Source organism: Elephantulus edwardii, unplaced genomic scaffold (genome assembly GCF_000299155.1).
Source record: "Elephantulus edwardii isolate Elephantulus edwardi_28Jun2011 unplaced genomic scaffold, EleEdw1.0 scaffold00086, whole genome shotgun sequence".
Lineage (NCBI taxonomy): Eukaryota > Metazoa > Chordata > Mammalia > Macroscelidea > Macroscelididae > Elephantulus > Elephantulus edwardii.
Genome location: NW_006399836.1, coordinates 664497 through 687008, shown reverse-complemented (window position 1 = coordinate 687008; position 22512 = coordinate 664497). Strand labels below are relative to the sequence as shown.

Below are 22512 nucleotides of genomic sequence, written 5' to 3'. Positions count from 1 at the left end.
CTGCATAATTAGATTTAAACGCGGCGACTCCTCCAGCAGCGTGCGTTTGGAGAGGGCTGCATGTGGAAGCGGCATTGTGTTATTTTTTAAGGGTTCTGAGCTCGGTGAATCACTGGGGAGGTGGTGGGTGGAGGGGTGCCCTGGCCTGGGAGCAGTGGGGCTGGTAAAGTGAAGTAACTATCCTACAAAAAACAGACCTCCCTGCCACTGAGTTTATTCTGGATTAAAGTGGCCCATCTTTTTCCCCCCGTGGAGAAGCTGGTGGATTTGAACAGCTGACCTTCTAGTTAGCAACTGTAATGCATTGTTCACAGGGGCCCTTGCTTAACAGTGCTGGCCTGAGGGTCCTCTTCTGTATCGGACAGGCTGCATTGACGCCTGAGGATGAGTGTGGTCCTTCCTGGAAGCCTCTTTGTAATTGTTCAGTAATTCCTGCTTCTGATGCCCCCGGAAAACCAGAGGCAGCTCCATGCGCTGTCCCCACGTCCCCAAGTCAGTTGAGCTCGATGTTAGCTGGAGGTCGTGTGGTGTTAGGCACCAGAGGTGGGATTTGAACTCTTGCTTTCAGAGTCCAGGACCAGATCCTCACACAACTCTTGTTCAGAAAACAATGAGCTGCTCTCAGTTTGTAAAACTGCTTCTCATTCTTGGTGCCTCAATGTCCCTCCATATTTGGGGGCACGTGGCCCCTTTCTCGGTCTCTCTCTCAGATGCGGGGTGCGTCTACACCGCACAGTGGTAGGGAGTGCGTTCTTTAGAATCGACTGGAGTCCATGCGTTTTCAGTCGGGGAGACTTAGTCCTTGAGGAGGATAAAACCGGTTCTTGGTGGAGTGAGCAAGAAATTGCACTCTTTTTATGTGCAAAGCACAGGCATACGTACAGGGAGGCTTTGAGGAAGTATCCTTGCCTCCCATGCGAGAGACCGCGGTTCGATTCCTGGCCAGTGCGTCTCACGGGCAGCCAGTCAGTCGTGGCTTCTTGTTGTGACATTGGAGGCTGTGCTGCCTGTACATGAAACTCCAGCAGGTGACCATGGTGGTCAGGCTTTGGAAGCTCTTCTAGTTGTGACGAGGGAGAAAGGCCTGGCATTCTGTTCCCTGAAGCCCACCAGTGAGCACACTGGGCATCTCGGTGAACAGCCCACAGCCATTCCGGGTGGCGTGGGACACCTTTGTTCTCTTGTGCGCAGGGGTCACTGCAGGTCAGTTCACAGGTGCTAGCATTTCATCAGAGGCGGCCAGTGGGATAAAAAGATCTGAACTTGCCCCGCTGCTCAGGGATGATGAGGCCTTCATCCGATGACAGGTCCCTCGTGTGACCAGAGCCGCGTGTCGATCCAAGGCCAAGCACCACTGCAGGCGTGGTCACTCATGACCCGCTTTAGCCCTCAGACGCCCCTGTGCCCATGCCACAGACGTGGAGACTGAGGCTCAGGGAAATGTGTTTGCTTTGTGAGGGGGTGTCAGAGGCAGGACTCCAGCTGGGTGGTTCTGACCTGGAGGCTGGGGGCTCAGGGGGTGTTGGGAGTGGGGGGTCAGAGGGCAGTGTTGGGGTGGGGGGACTATGTGTATCACCGTGAGGCCAGTGTGCGCCAGTGGGGATGTCAGTGTGTGAGGTCATTGTGTGTGTGGGGGGGATGTCAGTGTGTGTTAAGGTGAGAGGGCTGAGTGTGTCAGGGTGAAGAGTCAGTATATGTCAGTGCTGGGATCATTGTGTGTGGTCAGTATATGTCAGTGCTGGGGGTCAGTGTGTGTGAAGGTGGGGTTAGTATATATCAGTGATGGGGGTCAGTGTGTATGGTGTAGGGGTGGGGGGATAGGGTGTGTCAGAGTCACATCAGGGTGAGGGGGTGGAGCTGTGTCTGTTGGGGTGAGGAGCTGAGGTGTGCTGGTGTCGGGGTTTGGTACATGTCAGGGTGAGGTTGAGGTGTCAGGGTGGGTGCCACGTGTATTGGGTGGGAGGGGCTCTGTCTGTTGAGAGGGCAGTTGTGCATGTTGGGGGGTCAGTGTGTGTTAGGGTGGGGGCTTGCTGTGTGGGGCTGTGGAGCTCCGAGAGGGTTGTAGGGACCCAGGCGTGGGGACATGGTGAGAACAGCTTGTGACCCGGTGTCTTCTGTCTGGCAGGGTAGACCCGGTGCCACACGACGCCCCCAAGCCGCCGGGCTACACCCGCTTCGTGTGCGTGTCGGACACCCACTCGAGGACCGACCCCATCCAGATGCCGTATGGGGACGTCCTCATCCACGCAGGCGACTTCACGGAGCTCGGGCTGCCCAGCGAGGTCAAGAAGTTCAACGAGTGGCTCGGTAGGTCCCCTGCCCCCCGGCCTGGCCAGGCCACCAGCCCCTCTCCTGGCGTCTCTGTCCCCGCTCGGCTCGGCCTCCCAAGTCTGTTTGCCTTTAACCCCTGGGAAGCCCCTGGCCCCCCAGACTTCTCAGACCCTCTCAGGGGCTCCGCCTTGGGCTTCACAGGCTGGGGGGGGTCACACCAGGGCCTCTCCTAACGTAGCCCCTGTCTTGGTTGTGACTTCTGGTTTTGAAGTGAGACTTTTCTGCAGGTCTGTCCATGTCCACACACGTGTGTTCAGTGCCTGGGGAAGAATTCCTTCCTCAGTTGAGTTTGTTAATAATTCTGGACCGAATGAGTGAGTGAGGTGACGCTGGGTTCCAGCTGGTCCCTGGGGAGAGGTGGCCTCAGACCCCTGCGGTCACCAGCGATGCCCAGGTGCGCAGATGTGGGCCTGGTTGGCACAGACACCCCAGGTGTTTCTTTGGCTTTCTTACTTTTGGTAAAATGGGAACGAGAAACCCGGCGTTCCCAGCAGCAGCTGCTTGCTGTGGCTTTCAGACACCTCCCAGGAGCCGTCTCTGCCACCGCCTGGGGACAGATGGGTGGCCACGGGAGGGCCAGCCTGCTGCCTCGGCGGCGTGGGTGTGGGTGACCACCCCTTCGAGCAGGCTGCCAGATGGTCCCCTTCCCCAGGGTGCCCCGCTGCGTGGTTGGCACGCGGAGGGCCGCGTCGAGGCGGGGCGGCCTCGGTGAGGGACAGGCCCGGCTTTGCCAGAGGACACAAATATTTACAAACAGGGCCTTCCCCTCACTTGGCAGGCCTGATGCTTTAAATATTGATTTTGCAAACGGGAAATTCTAATGACAGCTCCATTTGGACGGAGCATGTGGAGATGGGAGAGGGTTTCTGCAGGCTGTTGAGGACGACCGAGCGTCTGGGGACCCTGTCCAAACTGGGAAGCCCTCGGGTCCACCCCAGAGACCCGTCTCTGAGGCTGGCTTCACACAATCAGCTTCTGTGGGTCTGTAAAGACCCAGGTAGATGTTCATGGTTTCCACAGCACGGCTCAGGCCTCACCTCCTGTGTGCCTGCCAGGGGGCCCCAGTCTTTGCACCATTGTTCGTAGGTGGGACAGCTGTCTGCAGTCTTGATTGTTAATGGTCCCCGAGGTCCCCAAGGGTGAGGATGTCTCGGGTGCACCCCTCATCCTGCCTGTGCTCCTTAAAATGTTGAGTGAACAGACAAGCGAGTGAATGAGTAAGTGAGCAAAACCTCCGGGTGTGAAATGCTCACAGGCCCTGGGCTGTGGGCTCACAGGTTTCCCTGTGCGCAGCTGAAGGCCCCTGGAGAAATGGACTGTTCCCTGGGCTCTGACCCAGGACCCGGGGGTCAGCCCTCCAGGAGGGAGTGGTTTCAGGCAAAGGAGATGTATAAGAAAGAATGACAAGTGGTCTGGACAAAGGTCTGTGGAGGACGTGCTGGTCTAGGGGAGGGACAGGCTCTACAGTGACCACGCTGTGATGGTGACTGGGGTCCAGGGAGGGGCTTTTAGCCTGGGGGAGGGCTGGTACATTGAGATGCTCATTTAGGGAAATCTCTACCTGCCTTTTGGAGTCTCTGGTGGAACCCGAAAGCTGGAGGTTTGGCTCTGCCTAGATGTGGCTCGAAAGAAAGTCTTGGTGGTGTTGATTCTTGATCAATCAGCCGTGGAAAACCCCGTGGGGCACACATGGGGTCACCAGGTGTTGGAACTGAGTTGACGCAGAGGCTGTAAGAACTGAGTGCTGTGGAGGTTGGGGACCTGGGCACCGGGGGTGGATCTTTCACTTGCCTGAGAGGGAAGCGAGTTTCCTTGGGTGCCCTCCTTTCACAAAAGGCGCCTTGCTCGAGGCCCCTGGCCGCCCTGAGTGTCTGCAGTATCTGAACTGGTCATTGGGGCAGGGAAGCCCCACTGGAGCGGGAAGGCCTATTGCCTTCCTGGCCTGGAGGAAGTGAGGTTTCTGGGATGTTTGTGTGTGAGCAACATCACGTGCATGGAGCTGGTGGTGGAAGTGCATTTGCTGCTGGCTTTTGAACACTTACCCACCACACACAGGGCAGGGGGCGCCCCTCTGTGGCCTTTTGGGCCCCAAGGAGTTGGGTGGGTGTGGCCTGAAGGCGCACTGGACAGCTGATGTAATTATTTGCTGTTGAGTGGGCTCGAGCTCTTGGCAGACAGCAGAACAAGAGAAAATGTTAGCCATCCTTGACCATCTTCATGGCCGCCAGTGGCCATGTGTTTCGTCCACTTTCTGTTTTGAGAGCCTTCAGGCTCGGTGCTTCTCATGTAGCCATGCACCAGCCAGTGCTCTGTTGTGTTCAGCAGAGGTGTGTTGCTAGGCGACTTGTAAGAAATGGAATGCCAGGCCTTTCTTCCTAGTCTGTCTTGTTGTTGTTAGATGGCATTGAATTGAGTGAGGCTCATAGCAACCCTGTGAACAACCGATCTGAAGCCTGCCCTGTCCTGTGCCGTCCTCACAATCTCTGACACACTGGAACCTATCGCCACAGTCCACCTGGTGAGGGTCTTCCTCTCTCCGTCCCCCCACCTTCCCAAGCAGGATCTCCCTCTCCAAGGAACAGCCTCTCCTAGCAACATGTCCAAAGGATGTGAGATGAAACTTCATCATCTTTGCCTCCAAGGAGCACTCTGGCTGCACCTTCTCCAAGACTGTTTGTTGTCTTGACCGTCCATGGGGAGTTCAGCACTCTTCTCCAACACCAAGCTCAAAGATATCAATTCTTCTTCTGTCGTCTTTAGTCATTGTCTTAAGCACAGCTAATTCCTATCCTAAATGGCTCCATAGGTATTTGAAATGTTAATGGCCTAGCTTCCAGTATCACAGTGACACTATAATATGATAGATTCACAATAACTAAGGATAGAAGGAGAATTGATGCCTTTGAGCGGTGGTGCTAGAGAAGAGTATTGAATATACCATGAACTGCTAAGAGTGAAAGCAGGCTACTCCTTGGAGGCAAGGATTCTGAAGCTTCATCTGACATACTTTGGTCATGTTGCAAGGAGGGGCCAGTCCTTGGAGAGGAACGTCATGCTTGGTAAGGGAACAGCGCAGGAGGGGAAGGCCTTCTATGAGGGGGATTGATTCAGTGACTGGGGTAATCGGGATGGGTGTGTCGGAGACAACGAGATTGACACAGGATAGAGCAGGTTATAGGGCTGTTGTACAGAGGGTCGCTATGAGTTGCAGGTGACTCAATGGCACATAACAACTGCAACAACAACAATATAGTTTTTACTTGTGTTGTTGTTGTGTGCTGTCCAGTGGAACCAACTTGTAGCTGACCCTCTCGTGGGTTTTCAGAGGCAGTAAATCACACAGGAGGGCATTGTCCATCCTTCTCCACTGGAGCAGATGGAGGATTTGAACCATGTGCCTTTGGGGTTACAGCACAGCTTCTTACCATTAGGCCACCAGAACTGGAGTAGTTACTGTTTATTTGGGTCCCTGGTGGCAGAGTGGGTAAGCTCTAGGTCTTAGCTGGAGGTTGGTGGTCTGCCCAGTGTTCTGTGGGAGAAAGATGACACAGTCTGTATCTGTATAATTTGCACCTTGGAAGCCCCTGGGACAGCTGTTCCGTCCTACAAGGCCGCCATATGTTGGACTTAGCAGGGATTTTATGTTTATTGATTGATATGTACTGGGCACTGTCCTACCCCTTCTGTGTGTAGTTGCTGCTGTTGTTGTGTACCGTCGAGTTGGAACTGACCCATAGCTGACCCTCGGTGGGTTTTCAGGGGGCGGTTAATTGAATGGGAGGAGATTGCTTACCCTTTTCCCACAGAGCAGCAGGTGGATTTGAACCATGTGCCTTTGGGATTGCAGTGCAGCTTCTTGCCACTAGGCTACAACAGCTCCCATGTGTGTAGTATTATCTCATTTATTCCTTCTGAGAGTGGGATGGGGCCAGGGTTATTGTCCCCATTATACAGAGGAGAAAACCGAGGGCCTGCCCAGGTCACGCAGCCCGTTGTGGCAGAGCTGGGGATGAGCTTGTGGCCTCCCGGCTCTTTCAGATCCTCTGATGTGAGAACCGGGGGTGAATACTGTATGAATAGAAAGAAGGTCTGGCCGGCGCTGCCTCCAGCAGGGTGACCTTGGCCACTGCATGGCCTCTCTGAGCCACCAGGGCCTCGTTTAAAGTGCAGAGGGTGGGCTCCGTGTACCTCCAGGGCTGTGAGGTTCTGGTGGGATCAGGAAACAGGTGTCTCCTACACTGGCGGGTGCTGTGGCCTCTGATTGTCTCCACGAGCTGACCTGAACCAGCTCAGGGCTCCCCTAAAGATGCACGTAGCGGGGCCACAGGAGGGGGGACGTTTGACCTGAGCCTTGAAGTTGAGTAGCTGGGAAGCAGGGAGACGTCAAGTGCCCGGGGCCTGGAGTGGTGCAGTTAATGCACTCAACTACTGACTGCGAGGTTGGAAGTTCAAATGCACTTAGAGGCAAGTTGGAAGAACGTGCTGGAGATCTGCTTGTGAGAAATCAGCCATTAAAAACCCATTGTTGCTGTTGTTGTTAGGTGCCATCCTGTCAAGGACGATTCGTAGCGACCCTGTGAATGACAGATTTGAGCCCTGTCCTGCCCTGTGCCGGCCCCACCATCTCCGACACACTCAAGCCCGCTGTTACAGTCACTGTGTCTCTCCACCAAGTTGAGGATCTTCTCTTTTGCCGACCGCCCACCTTCCCAAGCATGATTCCCCACGGAGCACAGTGGCACCCTGATCACTGGGTGCTGTTGCTGGGTCTTCAAAGCTTAGGTGAAAAGTGTGTGGGCTTTGTGAGGAACGCTGAATGGGAATGCCTCCCTGAGACCCTGCTGTGTGCAGGCAGCCAGCCCCAGGCACTGGGGAGCCCTGGGGAGCCCTGGGGAGCTCTGGGGAGCCCTGGGGAGCACTGGGGAGCCCTGGGGAGCCCTGGGGAGCACTGGGGAGCATTGGAGAGCTCTGGGGAGCCCTGGGGAGCACTGGGGAGCCCTGGGGAGCATTGGAGAGCTCCGGGGAGCCCTGGGGAACACTGGGGAGCCCTGCAGAGCCCTGCGGAGCCCTGGGGAGCACTGGGGATCCCTGGGGAGCACTGAGCAGCACTGGGAACTGGAGATGGTGGCTCTGTTAATAACACACAGGAGGTGACTGAAAGGCACCGGAGAGGGTCAGGCTGGGGACATGACTGGCCATGCGGCTGGCTGTCCAGCTGGGTGGTCAGAGACGTCGTCTTGGAGGAGATGCCCCTTGGTCTGCCTCATGCCCAGCTTGGGAAGAAGTGTTCCAGCTGAGGCACAGCTCATGCAAAGGCCCTGGGGTCGGGGCAGAGAGGGAGACGGGGGACAGAGCCAGGAGGTATCCAGCCAGGGACCTGGGGAGGAGGAAGGTGTCGTCTCACACAGGCCAGGAGTTTGAGGGTTGATGGTGATTAGAAAGCAGTTTGGAGGACTTCACGTAGAGAGCTTTCTGAGGCTGTCCTGGATTGCACGGAATAGCAGACACAGAGGCCTGTGAGGTGAGGCCTTGACTTTAGCTGCAGCCCCCGTAGCCCAGTGGGACCCAGAGGCCAGGGTGCCCAGTGGGACCCAGAGGCCAGTGTGTGGACTCGGAGTGAGGATGCAAGCCAGCCCTGGTCCCGAGGGCAGCACTGCTCACTGCCTGTGGGTGGACACCAGCACACGGCCTCCATGGATGCAGCCTGGGCGCCCTGGGCAGGGCCATGATGGTGCGTGTGGTCTATTATCATGGCGATGTGAGGCTCAGAGTGGCCAGAGCTGGCTCAGGGAGTGGAAGCCAGGCTGGATGTCTCACTGAGGCTGTAGGTCAGCTGGACCTGACCTGGAGGCTGTGTGTAATAGGTGGGCACTGGGATAGCGGCCATACCCACAGCACCCACCTCCAGCAGGAGGCCCTGGGGCCACCCCATCCTCCGAGGCTGGCCCTCTCCTCCACTCACCCCACGTGCCCTCCTCCCGGGGTGCCCGTGGGCCTCTCTGTCAGACGATGGCTGCCCAGACCCGTGCTCTCCCCTGACCTCGAAGCCCAGGTCCGGCTGTGTCACTGCTCAGGCTTCCCTGATGACCTCTGCTCCCCCATCCACAACACCGTGGACTTGTTACATTGTAAACTGAAACCCCATACTGTTGACCCGTCCACCAGCCCCCTCGTCGGGTCCAGCCTTCCTCCAGCCATTTGAGACCCCTCTCCAGCGTGCCCCCCCTCCTTCCCCTCCCTGGAGACTGTGACAGCTCCTGTCTTGACCCCACTGTGACCCATCCTGGGCTCTCTCATCCCACCCGTTGTCCCCACCTCTGTGAGGTCACCTGCTGAGCCGCTGCCCTGATAAGCTACCTCTCTCCCTGCAGCATGTTGTACACCCCAACCTGGCAGCGACCACCCCTGGGTGACCTCCTCAGACCCCAGGCTAACACTGAGGGGTTCTGGCTGGAGCCTCGGGGTGGTAGGGGGCACGGTCTGTGGAGCCCACAGGGAGCTGGTTAATTAAGTGCCTCTCCCCTCAGCAGTCAGGCACGGGAGGAAGACGTGGGCCCAATAATGAAGTATTTAGAAGTTATAATTAACTTTTTTGCTGGCGCTCTAGCATAAAACGATATATAAGACAATATAAAAGGGGTCCCAGGATTTCGTTAAATAGAGCTAGGTCTTTTGCAAGTAAACCCTTAATTAAAATCTGCGAGGGAGGAAGGAGGAGGGGGTAGGGAGCGTTCATTTCACAGCGGCTTCTTGGGTTTTGGCCTCATCTGCCACTGGCCCTGGTGGCCGGAGGCTGGGGTGGGGACACGGATGGGGGCCAGCCTCCAGATGCGTCACCCTGCCTCTTTGTGAGGGATCCCTGGTGGTGCAGTGAATACGCACTTGGTTGCTAACCAAAAGGTTGGCTGGAGAAGAGGTAGCGGTGTGCATGTGTAAAGGTGGTTGTTGTTGTTGTCGTGTGCTTTCGAGTTGGAACTGACCCCTAGCGGCCCCTCCAGTGCATTTTCAGAGGCGGTGGATTGCATAGGAGGAGATTGCCCATCCTTGTCCCGCAGTCGAGCTGGTGGATTTGAACCTTGTGCCTGTGAAATTGCAGTGCAGCTTCTTACTGCTAGGCTGAGATGAATTAATGTGTGAAGATTGCAGCCCTGGGAACCCTGGGGACGGGGGGACTGTGTCCAGCAGGGTGCTGTGCCCCGGAGTGGACGTGAGGCCGATGCCTTGAAGCGGCTCTTTGCTTCTTTGTAATTCCGTTCGTTTGAGGGCAGGTGAAGGAACACCTTCTTTGGGTGGGGATGCAAGAGTGGGGGGCTCTGGGTGGGGGGAAGGGTCAGAAGGGGCAGCTGGGGTCTCCCCGTGGCCAAGCTGGAGCAGAAAGCTGGCCACAGGCACAGAAAGGACTGTGACTGGTACTGCTTTGAAACAGATAAGGGAGAAAACTGTTTAAAAGGGATATGTGATTAGGTATTATTGTCATGACAGGAGTCCAGAGCAAAGGCTGCATAGTGGAGTGGACTTGAGGGGAAGGATTGTAAAACAATGAAAGAATTTTTCTTTTACTTTTCAAAGAGAAGAGTGTACTGGGGGGAGGGGTGGGCAGGAAGAAAAGTGCAACAGTGAATGAATGGAAATCCAAAGTCTCTATAACTTCCATTAAAATTAATAATAAAAAAAGGAAAAAATCTATTTAAAAAGTAATCATGTTTTGGGCCCGTTCCTAGGAGAGGCTCTTGTCACCCCCGTGTCACATCAGGGTCCCCATGTGCTCCTCCTTGGACAGGGCCATGGTTGCCTGGGAAGGTGGAGGGTCAGCAAAGGAGAGGAAGGCCCTCCACCGGGCGGATTGACACAGTGACCACGGCTGTGGGCTCCAGTGTGTCGGAGAAGCTGAGGCCGGGGCAGGACGGGGTTCAGAGCTTTGTGCTCAGGGCCGCTGTGAGCCATTAACCTAACAACCCAGGAGCGTCTCTTTTGTCCTTCAGGTGGACCCTCCCCACGTGACCTTTGACCTGGCCGTCAGGCTGTCCTGCATTGTCTTTGAGTTTTTTCCTCCAGCTGTGTCCTAGCCCCTTCTGGTCGCCCTGTCTTGTGGGACACGCCCATCCAGTGGAACACACCCCTCTCATGAGGGGAACACACGCCCTCAGGGACATGTCCCTCTAATGGACATGCTTCTCCTGTGGGACACACCCTCGGGAACACTCCCTGTGGGACACTCTTCCTGGTGAACATGCTCTTTTCATGGGCCATGCCCTTCGGGTGCTCAACTCTTGCCTGGACGTGTCTGTGTGCTTGTGTGGGGCTGCATGTGGCCTGGGCTTATGACTGGGTGCACGGTGGCCTCTCTTCCATGATTGACCCATGGCTGTGACAGCGTCCTGGCGTTCAGGGGCTCAGGCCCTGGAGACGGTCCCCCGCAGGCCTCTTTCTCGTGAGAGTCTGCTCACCTGGGAGGGCTTCTCTGAGGGGATGGTGGGAGTGGGGCAGACCAGCAGAGCCAGTGGGACCACCCTCTCCTGCTTCCCCCAAGCGCTGGTGACCTCACTCCTAGCTGGAGCTTCTCCATGTGTAGGCCAGCAGGCTGCCTGCTCCAGGACTGGTGGGCAACTCAGCGGCTCCAGGCTCGTGGGCGGGTGGGATTGAGGAGGCCCTCGCATGAGGGTCACCGGTCAGGAGGAGACGCATGAAGTCAAGTAGTGAATGGGACACTTCCAACTCTGCCCCATCCCCTCCTTGTCCACGTGGGTCAGTGGGGCACTAGGACCCCCCAGTGTCTTGCTCGCTGTTCAGACTGGCCAAGGGTTGGCCCCTCTGGACTGTGGTGTCTTCAGAGGCGTCCATGCCCTCAGCTGGGGGACCAACTAACGAAAGGAATTTTCTGATGTCATCACTTAGTATAAACCCGGCCAGCATCTTTGTGTTTTGTTCTTTTAAGAACTAACACTGACAGTGACTGAGTGTGAATGTGATTTCAGCAGGCCCAGCTCACGGCTTCATTGACGCACTTTGTTGGTGTGAGGTGCCATCAAGTTGCCCCCGACTTGCTTGAACCCGTGCAGGATGGGGGAGGGACGGCCCATCCCCTGCCATCCCCATCACCGGCTCTTGACCCTGTGCAGGACAGAGGGGACACTGCCTGGTGGTCTCTGCCATCCCATCATCTACCCAACCCTGTGCAGGACAGGGGAGTCAACTGTCCGTCCTCTGCCATTCCTATCACCAGCTCCTGACCCCATGCAGGACAGAGGGGGCACTGCCCAGTGCACTGCCCAGTCCCACCCATCTTTGGTTGGGACCTTTTTGCTCCTGAACGTATCCACTGGCTGACACGGGGCTGTGGTGGTCTGGCCTGTAGGGCATTGGGCTGCCAGCCCCTAGGTGGGGCCTGTCTGTCGGTTCAAATCCACCAGCAGCATGACAGGAGAAAGACGGGCAGTCTCCTCCTACGTGATGGATAGCTAGCCTGGGAAAACCAGCTGGAGGTCAGCTAGAAGTCAGTTCTGACTCAGCAGCGGTGACTTTGACCTTGTGGCTGGACTGGTGTTTGCCAGGCCTTTCTTCCTTGTCTTTGTCCTGAGACTGTGCTGAAATCTGTTCAGCCTCACAGCACATACGTGCTCAGTAACTGGGTACTCAGTAACTCAGTACGTGGTCGGTCCATGTGGGATGTGGGGCCAGCACTGGTAACTGGGTCTCCCCTGTAGAAGGCAAGTATCCGAATATCCTCCACCAGCTGGGTACTGGAGCTGAATTCAGACTTTTTTCAGAAACATGTGATTCACACAAAGACACTTGAGACTGAGCATTTGTGTTTTTCCTTTCTGAGCGTCCAGGCGGCGTGGTTCCCGGCGCTCTGGGGGGGGGCGTGGAAGCCCTGGTGTGGGGGCCGTGGTTGATGTGTAATCAGGGACCAATGTGACGAGACAAACAGAGTCTTGGACTCAGGAGAGCACGAGATCGATGTGCAAATGAAAAATGGATGATTCATGCAGCGGAGGGTTGGTATGCGTCTGAAAAATTAATTTTCCGTATTCCTCATCAAAAAGGGGGAAAAAAATCCTCACAAAGCCAAACTGCATTTTAGGGGCTAAAAGGGAGAAAATTAACTTCTAATCTGGAATTCTAAGTTGTAGTCAAGTGATTTTGGCCAGCCATAATTACAGTATTTTCATGTTAATGTATAAACCCCTTGAAAGGTGTGCCTGAGTGCTAATTATCTATTTACAGCAGAATGGCTATGGAAGTGAAATGAGACCCTCTGTGTGTAGGGGGATTTCACACGGCTGTTTCAGTGGTATTTTTTTTCTTGCTGCTGCTTCTTCATTTTTTTTTTTTTTAAAGAGCATCATCCTAGAACATTCTGCCTTAAATTAAGAAAGAAATCCTTTTTAAACAAGGAAGGGATGTGTTTCCCTGGAACGGTCTGGGCGTCTGATGGTTCTCCCTTGATTTTTCTTTTGTGCCTCTTGGTGTTTATTAGTTGCTTTCTGGCTCATCCTGTTCGAGACGGCGTAGAGGAAGAAGGATGCTCGAATGGTGGAGTGCGGATGCTGATGTTGTTGCCGGTGGTGACTGTGGAGTCAGCGGCAGCTCACGCGGCTTCTTGCAGAACGGAAGGAAGCCTCTTGTTTTCTCCATGGTCTTGGGTTTCCTTGAGCGCTTCCTTTGACCTTTGGTATTTTGAGGTGACAGGGTTCCTGTCTGTTATCCGTGGGGTTGCTGTGAGTCGTAATGAGCTTGAAGGCATCCAACCGCAGCAGTGATTGTTGGTCTTTCTCACTGAGGTTTCCTTTGTCTTTGCTGACACCACACCCCCATCCCCTTACCACAGAGTCTTGGTGGATCAGTGCACTAAGTGTTGAGTTGCTAGTTGAAAGCTGAAAGTTTGGCAGTTCGAACCTCCGGCTGCTGCATGAACCACGAGTCTGTTTTCTTGATTTCTGTTTACAGCCTCGGAAGCCCTGCATTCTGTGGGCAGCTCTGGGCTGTGCTCTGAGGCCATTGTGAGTCAGAATTGACTAGAGATGTGTGAACAACAGCTTTGATCCCTGCCCCATTCAGAACCAACCTCACCACCTCGGACACACCTTTCACACCTCTCACTCTCAGACACATCTGTCACGGTATCAGTCCAGCTCATCTGAGGTCTTCCTCTTCTGCGCTGTCCCTCCACCTTCCAAGCATGATGTCCTTCAAAGACTGGTTCCTCTTGGCAACAGGCCCAAAGTATATGAGATGGAGCTGCACAGTCTTGCCTCTAAGCAACAAACTGCTTTCGTCTTCTCCGGGACAGACCTGCTCATTCTCTTGGCAGTCCGTGATATGCTCAATACTCATTTTCATCACTACAGCTTAAAGCTATAGATTCTTCCTTTGTCGTCCTTAGTCACTGTCCAGCTCTCTGATGCATAGTAAGCCACAGAGATAGATGACTGTGGCCTGGGTCAGGCACACCTAAGTCTCTACACTGACATCGTTGCTCTTCCACACTCAGGAGAGATCCCTGACAGCAGATATTCCCAGTGCAGCTTGTCTTTTGATTGCCTGACTGCCGGTGCCAAGAATATGCTTTTCTAGAGTTTGTGGGTTCCCCCCCTTCATACCATGTCCAAAGAAAGTGAGATAAACTGTAAGATTAGAAAGGATAAATGCAAGGAGCTCAGAGGGCATGCGTAGGGCATTGACCACCAGGCCACATAGGTTGTGTGAGTCAGGAGTTCGAATCTGAGCTTCCTAGGGGCCAGAGTGAAAAGGGAGATAGATGGTATGTTTGGCCAGTGGCTTTGATGGCTGGGAGAGTGATTGATGCGAGCTTTTTGTTAGACGCAGCTTTTTGTTAGATCTTTCTCCTGTAGCCTGTTGAAAGGCCATGTTGTTGGCGGGTCCCTCGAGAATTGGGCCATTTCTGAACTTTGTGCTGGAGGAACTGGGAGAGAGCTTTGGGTCTGAATAGTTGTCCCGCGGCTCAGGCACCATCGCGTCCTCCATTCACGCTCTCCTTTATCTCGCCTTCTATTGCAGTGATTGAAGTTTCCGTTTTTCTCCTCTGCTGGTTTGGAAATTCTACATTCTTTTCCAATTTGTTTAGTGGTTGCTCATAAATGTTTAATATGCATATCCAACTTAACACAGTCTAGAATTAATCAGCAACCCCATCCAGCCCTAGGGGCTCAGGAACGTACCTGCTCAGCCCCCCTCAGCACCAGCATGTGCATCTTGCTGTCTGGTGTCTCACCTGCTAAGTCATTTTTTCACCCTGCTCCCAAATCATCCAACTCAGTGTCATGTGTTTCCCAGATTATTAGGACCCCCCACATGCGTTCATGCAGGGAGTGTTTACTGAGCACCTGGAAGGGTTTGAAAGCACACAGAGCCTGCCTTCATGAGGCTGATGTTTACAGGGCAAGGCGGGCTGTCGCCAAGCCAGGTCCAGAGTCTGTCAGGGGGAGCTGATAGTGATGAGGGCAGAGGCCCAGTCTCCACGGTCACTGCGGAGGGAGCCAGCGGCACCCGCGTCTGGGGAGGGCCCTCTGGAAAGAGGGAGCAGCCTTGAATCTGGAGTGTTTGTGGTTTTAGTAGGGAGTTCAGGACCCTGGAAACAGGTGGGAGAAGCAGTGGTCAGCAGGGGATGAGGAGTCGGTGGAGAGGCCATGCCCAGTGGGAGCAGCAGGTGGCTTCATGTAGGAGGTGGCACTTGAGGTTGGCCTTAGTGAGTGGACAGTGTTTAGACACGTGAGAATCCTCCGTCTTCAGAGCAAGGCCTTTGGTGTGGCTAAGGGCTCCTCTTAGCTGTTGGTTTGCACAAATTCACATGCTCGTGCATGCAGTGAACATTCGCTGGGTGCCTGCCTTGTTCTCTCTTGCACATGAGAGGAAGACCCTCGAAGAGATGGGTTGACCGTGTGGCACTGGGGTCAGGCGAGGTTGGCTCAGGATAGGACTGTTATTCAGAGGGTTGCTGTGAGTTGTAAGGGGCCCGGTGGCACATAACAACAGCAACGGCCTTGTTCCCTGGTGATGTGGCCAGTGTGGCTAACCCAAAGGCAGCCAGCACCCCTGGCAGGTCCAGTCCACTCGTGGCATCTCAGGAGGAAGATGGACAGTCTCCTCCCGTGTGATTTACAGCCTCTGAAAGCCCTCTGGACAGTCAGCTGAGTCGTTCCTGACTTGCACAGTGAGTCCGCATTGTAGCTTTGTCCTAGACTCAGTACTGGGCATTTGCCATGTGTCATTAAGTCAGAACCGACTCCTAGCTGATGCCGAGACAGTAAATCACACGGAAAGAGATGTCCCATCTGTCATCTAACAGCTGAGTGCTTAACCATTGTACCACCAGAGGCATCTGAGCAGGAAAACGCTGGCCAGTTGAGGAGGGGGTGGTGAACAGGATGCAGTGAGGTGCCCCCAGCCAGGCTGTTGTGGATGGAAAAGTTCCACAGGAAGCTCACCTGTCTCCCAGGTGTGAGGCTGAAGGCTGGCGACCCACCTCCCCGGCTGGTGGCCGTGCACGTGGGTGATGAAGTGGTAGAGACGACACATGCTCCGTGCTCCCAGGTGCTGCCTCGCTTCCTGCTGGGAGGGGTCTTTCCACCAACACCGTGGCCTTTGTGCCCCTACGGGGCTGGGGAAACCCTGGGGGCAGTCATTGGCTCTTTAAAGATCGCTCCTTGGTGATTTAAGGGTTGGGAGAAGCCAGATTTTCTTGCTGGTATTTTTTTCCCTCTCCTCCTCCTCCCTGCCCTGAACGTGGAGTGCCGTGTGTGATGTGAATAGACCTGCGAGTTTTTAAAAATGTCATTTTCACACTGGCTTTGCTTCCAGACAGGAAGAGTCAGCTAGCCAGGGAATCTTGGCCAGCACAGAAGTAACATAGTCTGCCCCACATGCACAGAAACTTCTGAGAAATTTGCAAAGTTCTGTCATCTCCCTGTCCTCCTTACCTTCCCTCATCTGCCCTCTGTACTTGGGGTGAGCAGAAACCTGGGAGAGGTTCTGTGGCTACTTGGGTCTGAGAGAAGTGAACCCAGGGCCATTGTCACAGAGCAGCTCCTGCCTGGTGATGTCTTTTCACGCGACACCTGTACTCACACTTTCAGGTGCATGGAACTCACCTGGGAAGGGTCTCGACAGGTGCACATTCTGATTCCGCAGCCCTGTGTGGGCCTTTGGGCTTGAATCCTGACAACCATCAGGCAGACCAGGGCCCTCATAGACTGTGGTCTCTTTGGGGGCTTTGCTCTCAGCAGCAAGGCTCTGGACCAGGGCCATCCAAGAGGACACCCTAAGATGATGGAGATGCCCTAGACCTACTCTGTTCTGTCCAGTATGATAGTGTCTTAGGTTGGGGCCTCTGCGGAAGTGAAACTAATGAACCATGCACACATGCAAGGGATGGGGAGGGGTAAAGGGGAGAGAGAGGGAGGGGAATAAAATAGATTGATGGAAAGAGAGATACAAAGGAGAAGGACACACACATGCAGGAGAGGAGAGGGGGGAAGAGATACACACAGAAAGACACACACACACACACACACACACACACACAGAAAAAGAGAGATGTTTATTCCCACAAAATCGTTTCTAATGTTGTCAGGGCTAGCATATCCCAAGTCCATGGTAGAGGTAGATGGTAGAGGCTTCTCTAAGGAGGAGGAAATGGGACATGGTGGCACATGGTCATGAGCGTCTCTCTGAAGGGGCCAGAGGGAGTAAGAATAGCACTGACCCTCACCTCTTCAGAGCAGAATGCAGATAAAGAGCCCACAGCCCAGCCTCATGGTGCCTCTAGAGCCTCTCTAACAGCAAGAGGTTTGTTCATTCATTGCTGACTCACAGACTCAGTTATTGTTCCAACAATGGGGTTTATTAGGGAAGGAAGTTAGACAGTGGAGGACGCAAAGACTACCAGTGCAAATCCAAGTTTGAGCTCAACTTCCAAGGCTCAATTCCTCAATTAGTCCAGACTCCTGTTTCAGTTGAGTGGTCAAAGCCAAATCCAACAAGGTTTGCATTGGCGTAGTTTTAAGTCAACTTCTTCTCCAAACATCTAGCAAGAACTGCCCGAACTTTAACTGTAGCCTTTATCTCAGGTCTCCTCTTCTTAGTTCTTGCCACAGTTTCTCCACAGCAATGCCACAGTCTCTCAAACACCATCACCAAGATCTTGCCAACAGGGTCTGTTCCAGTCTCCTTCAAGTCTAATTACTGCAAGTCTTGCTTGCCTCAAGTCTTGCTGCCTCATGTGAGAAACTCTCTTTCTCTTATCCCAATCCCACAGCTGTTGATGATTTTTAAGACTATGCTGATTTGCAAGACTGTGTGTCTGTAGTCAAGATAGCTAGGACCAAAGAGAGGGTAACTGTTGGCAGTAATAATAATAATAATAAGCCAACTTTTTGGCTACCACTACAAGGGTTCTGACACAGCTTCAGGGGCTGACTAAACTAAGATGAGCACGTCAGGCGGGCAGGCCAGATGGCACGCTGCTGGCCCATTGGCTGCAGAAACTGATGGAACCAGGACTGCCACACAATCTTAACCATCATAGGTAGCTACTAGCCTCTTGTAGCTGTTGGGTTCTTGAGATGTGACTAGTGTGACCAAGAAACGGAATGTTAGGTTTCATTTCTTGTCTTTAATTTGAAATTAAATAACCACAGAAAGTTTATAGCTATTGTATCATCAACACAGCTGGAGAATGTTCTGAGGAGCCTGTTAGATAGCTCCATTTTGTAGATGAAGAAACTGTGATCAGATATGAAGAGCTTGCCCTGATCATACAGCAAATAAAAATGGAGTTGGGATTCTAATCCAAAGCCTGTGCTTAAGACACATTTAAAAAACATAAGTGGTGGCAGTTACAGATTGAGTTGTATCTCCCAAACTATGTGCTGAAACCCTGCCCCTTCTGTCTCTGGGGGAGATCCCATTTGGGAATAACGTCGTCTTTATTCTGTGAATGAGTCTGCTGTCAGTAGACAATGTCCCAAATGTAACTTTTAAGATATTAAAAGGGTGGATTTGGCACAGAGAGAAGAAAGTGGATGTTTTCTTTTACTTTAAGAGAAGAGCGAACTGGGGGGGTGGGGAGGGGTGGGCAGGGAGAAAAATGCAACAATGAATGAATGGAGATCCAAAGTCTCTGTAAACATTCATTAAAATTAGTAATAATTAAAAAAAATAAAGCAGGAAGGAGCCGAGGGCCGTGCCAGGGAGAGACAGGGTGTTTCCGCAGACCAGGGAGCCAGCCTTCTCCTGAAGCCCTGAGCCGGCGTCTGTGTGTTCAAGTCAAGGAGGAAGATTCTCACCAAGAAGCCTTGACACAGCGACTGCAGCAGTGGGCTCAGGCAGCCATGACTGTGAGGATGGCCGAAGACCACCGGGCAGGGTTTCGTGCTGCTGTGCAGAGGGTGCTAAGAGTTGGGAGAACTCTGCTGGCACCTGACAGCAATGACCTGGCCGAGCTGCCCATTCTTCTGGGCGTCCACTCTGTCTTCAGTATCAGTCACCCATGTAACCCAGTTTGGACTCAGCTCTCTTTTTTGATGTCTCTCTCATTTTCTGGGGAGCTCTGGTGGCACGGTCCACAGTGAGTTGTCCTGCTCCCCGAAAACCCATTTGTCTTTGATGGTGGTTCAAATTCACGAGTGGCTCCGAGGGAGGGGGAGAGACAGTCTCCTCCTATTGCGGTTTGCAGCCTTGGGCATCTGACTGGGGGTGAGGGGTCATCCTGGGGCAGAACGGACTGTGGCAGTGACTTTGAGGATTTCCTCCCATTTATCATCTTTCATATGCACGTGAGGTGATTGCAGAGACCCTGACTTGGGTCAGACACATCTAACCATCAAGGTGACATCTTTGCTTCTTAAAACTTTGAAGAAGTCTTTGGTAAGAGTCTTGGTTGCTGATGCATGGACGGGCCTGGGGTAAACCCATAATAGATGCAGCTCTTGTTAATATGCTGTTGCTGTTTTAAGAATGGATTTAGAGTACCTGGCATATTGTAGATGCCCAGTTGATGGTAACTTTAATTACAATTATTCGTCTTCTCTGGGACTAGCTTCCTTTTCTTTTCTTAACCAGTTATTTAAAAGTTAGGGTTTAGGTTTTTTGAAATGAGTTTTAAAGAAGCAGATTTTTAGTCTATAGATTTGTGGTGGGTTTTTTTTTTATTTCTCCTAAGAGGAGGAATTTCACACCTTTCTGAATGTGCCCGTCGCAGAAGTGGAGCGAGAGTGCTTGGACGGCCGTGGGAGCTAATTCTGGGCTGATTTGACAGCCAGGACGCCAAGAAGGAGGCATCCAGCTGACAGAGCCGGGCGTTCTCTGCGAACGTCTCAGCCTCTCAAAATAGTCTCTTTCCAGACTAACATTTGTCAGAGGCGCTTCCACAGAGAGTTTTTTTGTTCCTCCATCCACCAAGCTCCCTGCCCATTTCAGACCCTTCAGTGGTCTCCTGTGTCCGGCAATCCAGGCTTCTCTTGGTGTGACTGCAGCTGCCTCTCGTCCTTTCTCCTCTTTGGACTTCCGGGCAGTTGTGCATGTGGGTGGCTCACCTGGGGTGCCCTCTCCTGACGCATCCACGCGGGGAAATGCCTCTCATCCTTGACACCTGTTTTCACCAGCATGCCCTGTTTCTCAGCAGCACCTGCTTCTGTTTCTTCTGCTCAGGAAAAGGGCACATCTCTGCTGCCATGTGGCTCCCTGGGACCCCACTACAGAACCAGACTGTGTGTGAATCTCCCACACAGACCACAGGAGAGGGGGCTGCGTCTGGCCATTTCTGTCCTCAGCTCTGTCTCACAGGACCCAGCATGTGCTCAAAGTCATTGCTATTTTGTCAGAACTGACTCATAGCTGACCCTCCAGCAAGTTTTCCACGGCTGCAGATAGCCCGGGAGGAGATTGCAGGTCTTCTCCTGCAGAGGACCTGGTAGCTTCAGACCACCAGAGGGCACTGCTTTGGGGTCAGTACACAACTCTCTGTGTCCCATGCCACAGGGCTCCCTCAGCACATGGTAGTTATTGTTACGAGGCATCAAGCCACCTGTGACTCAGTGACCCTGGGTATCACAGCTCAGAAGCCTGCTCTGTCCTGAGCCAGTCTCACCATCTCCAACACACCTTCCCCCATCACTGTGTCAATCCATCTCATCCGGGGTCTTCCTCTCCTGCACTGTCCCTCCACCCTTCCAAGTCTGATGTCCTTCTCCAAGGACTGGCCCCTGCAGGCCACATGCCCAAAGTATATGACACAGAGCTTCAAAATCCTAGCCTCCAAGGAGAAACTTGGTTTCATGCTCTTCAAAGACAGACCTGTGTGTTTTCTTGGCAGTCCATAGTGTTTGTTCAGTACTCTTTTCTAGCACCACAACTCAGAGGCATCTGTTCTTCTTCTATCATCCTTATTCGTTGATGTAATTGTGAAGACAATGGCCTGGATCAGGCGTACCTTAATCCTTAGACTGACATCATTGCTCTTTAGCACTTTGGATTGGTCCCTGACAACAAACTTCCACAGTGCAATTCATCTTTCAATTTCCTCACTGCTGGTGCTAAGAGTGTTGATTGTGGAGCTGAGCCACCTAGAATTGTTAAAAACCTCAGTCTCTTCTCCATCTATTGTAGTGCTGCCAGTTGGCCCAGTGCTAGAGCCAGGAAAAATGGAATGAAGGAGTGAATGAACAGAGGTGGCAGATGAGCTTATTTTAGGGGGGTATTGCTCTTGTTTTTGTTCCTTGTGGAATAGCATTTTTGAATGCATAAACTCCCAAGTTCTCACACAGAAGTTCCACTGTATACCTACGTAGTGCATTGCATTGTATTATGTGACTGTCATATTATTCTTATTTGAAGATACTTCCCCCCTACCCCCACCCCCCTTAGCTGCTTTGACAACGTTTCTGTCTCTGGCTTTCAACACTTTGGCCCTGCTGTCCTGCGGGTGGTTTCAGTCCTCTTGGAGCTTTGCTGGGCGTTTATCACATTTGAAAAAGTTCTGGTTTTAAATTATTTTGTCAACTTTTACTTCAGCCCCATTTTCTTTTTCTCTTCTTTCTAAAAGTCCAATTTCGCACATCTTAAAAGTTTTTATAATATTTTCTATATATGTTGTTGATTGCCTTCAAGTCGAGCATGACTCATAGCGACCCTATGAACAAAAAGCCCGAAGCCTTTCTATAACTATCGACATTCATCAAAGCTCACAGGGTTTCTGGTTGCATGTTATTTAGGAAATGGATGCTACTCCTGCTTCCAAATTATTGCTATTAATTATTATTTGTCATTGAGCCACCTGCAACTCATAGCGATCTTATGCACAATAGCTCGGAACCCTGCTCGATCCTGAGCCAGTCTCACTGACTCTGAAACATCTACCCCCAGGACCCCTACCACAGTCAGTCTATCTTATCCAGGGTTTTCCTCTCCTGTGCTGTCCTTCCACCCGTCCAAGCCGTCCTTCCAAGTGATCTCCTCCTCCAAAGTTTGTGAGATAGAGTATCAAAATCCTTGCCTCCAAGGAGCAACTTGGCTCCACCCTCTCCTGGACAGACTGCCATCTTTTTCTGCCCTTTCAGTCTCTGTGTCTCTTCTGTATTTCCCCTCCTCCCCTGTTTCTAGTTCACCAATATGACTTTTGTGGGAGAAAGGTGGGCAGTCTTTTCCCATATGACTTACTGCCTCTGAAAACCCACTGGAGGGTCAGCAATGGGTCGGTTCCAACTCAGTGGCACCATCAAGGAGTAGCAGCAACAACAACATGACCTTTTTGTGTGTCTCTTGTTAGGGGCCTCGTCTGCTCTGAAAGCAAGCCAGTGAGTTCCTCCTTTCAGCTAGTGCCCTTTTAAATTCTAGGACGTTCATTCCATCCTCACTCTCTCTTTTAAGTAAATTCCAGGCTCTGTTGAAATTGCCCATCTTTTTCTCTCTCTCAGCCATCTTTTCCTATATTTCTTGAACATCGTTAGCCCAAGTTATTTTCAAGGACCTGCCTCATCACCTTGTTGTTGTTGTTATGTCTTTGAGTCGCTTGCAATTCATAGCGACCCTATGTACAAGAGCTCTAAATGCCGTTCTATCTTGTGCCAACCAAGCCATCCCAAACACACTTATTCCCACCACTCCAGTCACAGAATCGATCCATCTCATTGAGGGTCTTCCTCTTCTGCGCCGTCCCTCCTC

General features: G+C 52.8%; 1 protein-coding gene across 1 annotated transcript in view; it reads left to right on the top strand.

Annotated features, from left to right (window-relative positions):
* MPPED1 (metallophosphoesterase domain containing 1) overlaps positions 1-22512 on the top strand; it is an 84262-nt gene that overhangs the window by 7515 nt on the left and 54235 nt on the right. The window contains exon 2 of the mRNA XM_006890044.1: positions 2126-2307. Coding sequence (XP_006890106.1) covers positions 2126-2307 — 182 coding nt within the window. The remainder of the gene's footprint in view (positions 1-2125; positions 2308-22512) is intronic.